Source organism: Penaeus chinensis, chromosome 40, assembly GCF_019202785.1.
Source record: "Penaeus chinensis breed Huanghai No. 1 chromosome 40, ASM1920278v2, whole genome shotgun sequence".
NCBI lineage: Eukaryota > Metazoa > Arthropoda > Malacostraca > Decapoda > Penaeidae > Penaeus > Penaeus chinensis.
In genome coordinates this window covers 28,247,643-28,252,642 of record NC_061858.1, presented here as the reverse complement: position 1 = coordinate 28,252,642, position 5,000 = coordinate 28,247,643, and the positions used below count along the sequence as shown (strand labels likewise).

Sequence of the window (5,000 nt, the reverse complement as noted above, 5' to 3'; positions counted from 1 at the left end):
CCTATGCATTAATGGGAATATGTTGACCTTCTATGAAACGAGCAATTGCAGACAAGGTTGAAGGATTTTGGCTTGTGAGTTGGTTCCACTGGCTTTCAGCATGCTGTATTTTTTTATTTTTGTCTCTCTGTCTCTCTTTCTTTACTCCACACATAAAACCAAAGAAAACGAAACAAATCCAATAATGAATTCCTTCCCCCTCTCTCCCTCTCTCGCTTCCACACCTCTCTCCCTCTTTCCCTCTCCCCTTCTCCCCCCTTTCTCACTCTCACACCTCTCTCCCTCTCCCCCTCTTCCCTTCTCCCCTCTCTCTCCCTCTTCCCCCTTTCTCCCTCTTCCTCCCTGTTCCCCCTTTCTTCCTCTTCTCCCCTTTCCCCCTTTTCTCCCTCTCTCCCGTTCACACCTCTTTCCCTCTCCCCTTCTCTCTCCTTTCTCCCTCTCACACCTCTCTCTCTCTCTCCCTCTTCCTTTCTCCCCTCCCTCTCACCTCTCTCTCTCTCTCTCTCTCTCTCTCTCTCTCTCTCTCTCTCTCTCTCTCTCTCTCTCTCTCTCTCTCTCTCTCTCTCTCTCTCTCTCTCTCTCCTTCCCTTCTCCCCTCCCTCTCCCTCTTCTCCCTCTCTCCCTCTCTCCCTCTCTCCCTCTCTCCCTCTCTCCCTCTCTCCCTCTCTCCCTCTCTCCCTCTCTCCCTTTCTCCTCCCCCCTCCAGAACACCGCCCTCCACCTCGCCGTCCGCGCCAATATGCCCGAGGTCGTGACTCACCTTCTGAACCTGGACTGTACGCTCGTCGAGAACAACATGTCCTACAAACCTATCGACTGCGCCATCACCTTCAAAATACACGAGGCTGCCCTGGCGATGGTGACGCATCCGAGAGGGTGAGTGTGGTGATGGTGAGGGAGCAAAATGGTGATGGGATTTATGAAGTAATAAGATGGTGATCGGTTTTAAAGCCTGTATAAAAAGAAAACGAAAGAAAGTCTTAAATAAAATTAAAATGAATAGAATAAAGTGAAATAAATTAGTAAATAAAACAGAGAACCGTAGTCAAAAAATTGCATGCAACTTATTCCTCTTTTCAACGCCGTCTTGCAACAGGCCGATCGAGGTTTTGCAACAGCCCAGCAAGATCCACGGCCTCGTGTGTCTGGCGATCATCCGGAATTTGCCGAAGGTGTTCGAGGTGGTCCTCACGCAGGCCATCGTCAAGTCGGACATCAAGGAGAACTCGAAGGAATTTTACGTAAGGAACGAGGGTTGGGTTTCTCGCGATCTGTCCGTCTATCTGTCTCACTATCTTTTTTGTTTTCTCTTTCTCTATCTATCTATCTCTGAAATCTTCAAAATATAGATAAGATAATATATATATATACATATATATATATATATATTGTGAGTGTGTGAGTGTTATGTGTATGTGTATGTGTATGTGAATGTGTATGTGTTAAAGTGTGTATGTGTGTATGTGTGTATGTGTATGTGTATGTGTGTGTGTGTATGTGTATGTGTATGTGTATGTGTATGTGTATGTGTGTGTGTATGTGTATGTGTATGTGTATGTGTATGTGTATGTGTATGTGTATGTGTATGTGTATGTGTATGTGTATGTGTATGTGTATGTGTATGTGTATGTGTATGTGTATGTGTATGTGTATGTGTATGTGTGTGTGTATTATCAATGATATCCTTTAAATATTTCCTGTTACAGATTCGCTACAGGTTCTACCCGTTGCAACTGAACCGTGATCACCTAGAGCTGGAACGCTTGCAACAGAATGATCCCAAGTGGCTGCCGAACCCGCTGATGGCTTGCAATGTGAGTAAGCAATCTTGCAATTAATTTTGGAGGAGGAAGGGAAGGGATTAATTTGTTTATCTCATATACTCTCTTTATTGTTGTTGTTGCTCTTCTTGTTTTTGGTGATAGTCTTGCTTTTCTCTCTCTCGCTTTTGTCACTGATTGCTTTATTTTTGCTTTTGCTTTCAAGTATTCTTTTGAACTAAATATATGGCTATGTTATATATACGAGTGTGTGTGTATGTGTATGTGTATGTGTGTGTGTGTGTGTGTGTGTGTGTGTGTGTGTGTGTGTGTTTTCATCGTAGAGTTACCAGTGTTGGTATTTTGTTTTCATTATTTTTTTCGCCATTTTTATTTCTGCAAATCCTTGCCCATATGAATATCATTGTTTTTTACTACCCTTTTTTCATCGATGTCGTAGTTATCTCCCATGCTGCTTACTTCCTTGATCTCTCCATTTTCTTCCTCATCCGCTCTCTCTCTCTCTCTCTCCCTCCCACGCCCAGGAAATGGTGAAGTGCGGGCGTGTGGAGCTGCTCCTCCACCCCCTCACGCAGAAGTTCCTGGAGATGAAGTGGGAGGCTTACGGTCGCTTCATCCACATGTTCAACCTGGCGCTTTACGTCGTGTTCCTTGGCCTCGTCACCTCCTTCGGCGTGGGGCTCTTGGCGACACTGGATCCCGAGGCTTCTCCTTCTGTCGCGCCCTTCTCTTCCTCCTCCTCTTCCTTTCCTCCTTCTTCTTCGTCGTCTACGCTTTCTTCTTTCCCTGGTAATGCCTTGGCTTCTCCTGCATCTTTGGTTTCTTCTTTTCCTTCTCTGTCTTCTGTTTTTTCTCCTTCTCCGCCTCCTTCTTCTTTCCCTCCTTTTTCTTCTACTTCTGCTCTTTCGTTTTCTCCTCCTTTTTCTCCTTCTCCATCACCTTCTCCCCCTCCCTTTTCTCATTCTCCCTTTTCTTCTTCTTCCCCCATATCTTCTTCTCCCGTTTCTTCTTCCCCCACATCTTCTCCCGTTCCTTATTCTCCCTTTTCTTCTTCTTCTCCTCTTTCTCATTCTTCTTCATCATCTTCGGGGAGCGTGAGCGGAGGTCTCGACATGCCGGGGACGACGTCGACGGCCCCTGAGACGGCGTCCCCTCCCGCCCCTGGCCCCGCCCCTGGCCCCGCCCCTGGCTCTTCCAATCGCTGGGAGATTCTTCGGGTCCTGAAACGCGTCAGCACAACCCGGATTTATAGAACGGTGTCGCGTTACGGTGATGCTGATGCTGGAGGTGGTGGAAGTGGAGATGGTGGAGGCGTTGGAGGCGGAGATGGTGGAGGTGTTGGAGGTGGAGATGATGGAGGTGATGGCCAAATCGTAGATGATATAGGAAATGGTGATGAAAACCAAAACAGCGATGGTAAGGGCGTATTCGACGACGCAGACGGCGATCGGAACGCGACGGAGGAAGCTCTCGACACGACACGGGGTTCCTCGGCCACGGAAGGATCTCGGACGGATCTGAAGGACGACGACCCGACACCGGAAACTTCCCGAAGGAACTCGATCGTCGCCTGGATGTTCTCGCGGAAGGAGGGACAGAAAAAAAATATAGTAAGTATGCTCTTCTCTTCTCAAGATATATCCTTTAATAATGTCTACGAGAATCGCATGATAACATACCCTTACAAAATCCTTATCATAGTGATATATCAATAAATAATCAACGTGAAATCATAAACGTGACACAAACCTGAAAAATCACATGCATAAAGTCGCTAATATTGCCTCGTTTCCCGCACAACAGAACATCACCATGTCCACCTATATAACCAGCCTGTGCATCGTGGTGTACGCTGTGTATGGGATCTTAAGGGAACTGGTGCAGCTCTACCATCAGAAGTTTAGGGTGAGGATAGAGAGAGAGAGAGAGAGAAAGAGAAAGAGAAAGAGAGAGAGAGAGAGAGAGAGAGAGAGAGAGAGAGAGAGAGAGAGAGAGAGAGAGAGAGAGAGAGAGAGAGAGAGAGTGGAAGAGAAAGAGAGGGAGACAGAAAGGAAGAGAGAGAGAGAGGGGGAGGGAACGAGAGAGAAAGGACAGAAGGAACGAGAGAGGGAACGAGAAAGAAAGGACAGAAGGAACAAGAGAGGGAACGAGAAAGAGGGAAAGAGAGAGAGGGAACGAAAGAGAGGGAACGAGAGAGAGGAGAGAGAGGGAAAGAGAGAGAGAGAGGAGAGAGGGAAAGAGAGAGAGAGGGGAGAGAGGGAAAGAGAGAGAGAGAGGGGAGAGAGGGAAAGAGAGAGAGAGAGGAAATAAGAGAGAGAGAGGGGAGAGAGGAAAAGAGAGAGAGAGAGGGGAGAGAGGAAAAGAGAGAGAGAGGGGGGAGAGAGGAAAAGAGAGAGAGAGAGGGGAGAGAGGAAAAGAGAGAGAGAGAGGGGAGAGAGGAAAAGAGAGAGAGAGAGGGGAGAGAGGAAAAGAGAGAGAGAGAGGGGAGAGAGGAAAAAAACAGAGAGAGAGAGGGGAGAGAGGAAAAGAGAGAGAGAGAGGGGAGAGAGGAAAAGAGAGAGAGAGAGGGGAGAGAGGAAAAGAGAGAGAGAGAGGGGAGAGAGGAAAAGAAAGAGAGGGGAGAGAGGAAAGTAGAGAGAGAGGAGAGAGAGGGAAAGAGAGAGAGAGAGGGAAAGAGAGAGAGAGGGGAGAGAGGGAAAAAGAGAGAGAGGGGAGAGAGGGAAAGAGAGAGAGAGGGGAGAGAGGGAAAGAGAGAGAGAGGGGAGAGAGGGAAAGAGAGAGAGAGGGGAGAGAGGGAAAGAGAGAGAGAGGGGAGAGAGGGAAAGAGAGAGAGAGGGGAGAGAGGGAAAGAGAGAGAGGGGAGAGAGGAAAAGAGAGAGAGAGGGGAGAGAGGGAAAGAGAGAGAGAGGGGAGAGAGGGAAAGAGAGAGAGAGGGGAGAGAGGGAAAGAGAGAGAGAGGGGAGAGAGGGAAAGAGAGAGAGAGGGGAGAGAGGGAAAGAGAGAGAGAGGGGAGAGAGGGAAAGAGGGAGAGAGGGGAGAGAGGGAAAGAGAGAGAGGGGAGAGAGGGAAAGAGAGAGAGGGGAGAGAGGGGAGAGAGGGAAAGAGAGAGAGGGGAGAGAGGGGAGAGAGGGAAAGAGAGAGAGGGGAGAGAGGGAAAGAGAGAGAGGGGAGAGAGGGAAAGAGAGAGAGGGGAGAGAGGGAAAGAGAGAGAGGGGAGAG

The 5,000-nt window shown here is 48.4% G+C and overlaps 2 protein-coding genes across 2 annotated transcripts in view; both read left to right on the top strand.

The window, feature by feature from the left end:
• LOC125047178 (transient receptor potential cation channel subfamily A member 1-like) overlaps positions 1-1,838 on the top strand; it is an 18,634-nt gene extending 16,796 nt beyond the window's left edge. The window contains exons 8-10 of the mRNA XM_047645297.1: positions 707-876; positions 1,097-1,241; positions 1,707-1,838. Of these exons, the coding sequence (XP_047501253.1) occupies positions 707-876; positions 1,097-1,241; positions 1,707-1,838 (447 nt within the window). The remainder of the gene's footprint in view (positions 1-706; positions 877-1,096; positions 1,242-1,706) is intronic.
• A 1,055-nt stretch (positions 1,839-2,893) lies between these two features.
• LOC125047177 (aspartate, glycine, lysine and serine-rich protein-like) lies at positions 2,894-3,704 on the top strand (the record flags this gene model as incomplete). The annotated part of the gene is made up of 2 exons (XM_047645296.1): positions 2,894-3,391; positions 3,585-3,704. Coding segments are annotated over exons 1-2 (618 nt in total), but the record flags the coding sequence as incomplete, so codon positions are not given.
• Positions 3,705-5,000: the final 1,296 nt, after the last annotated feature.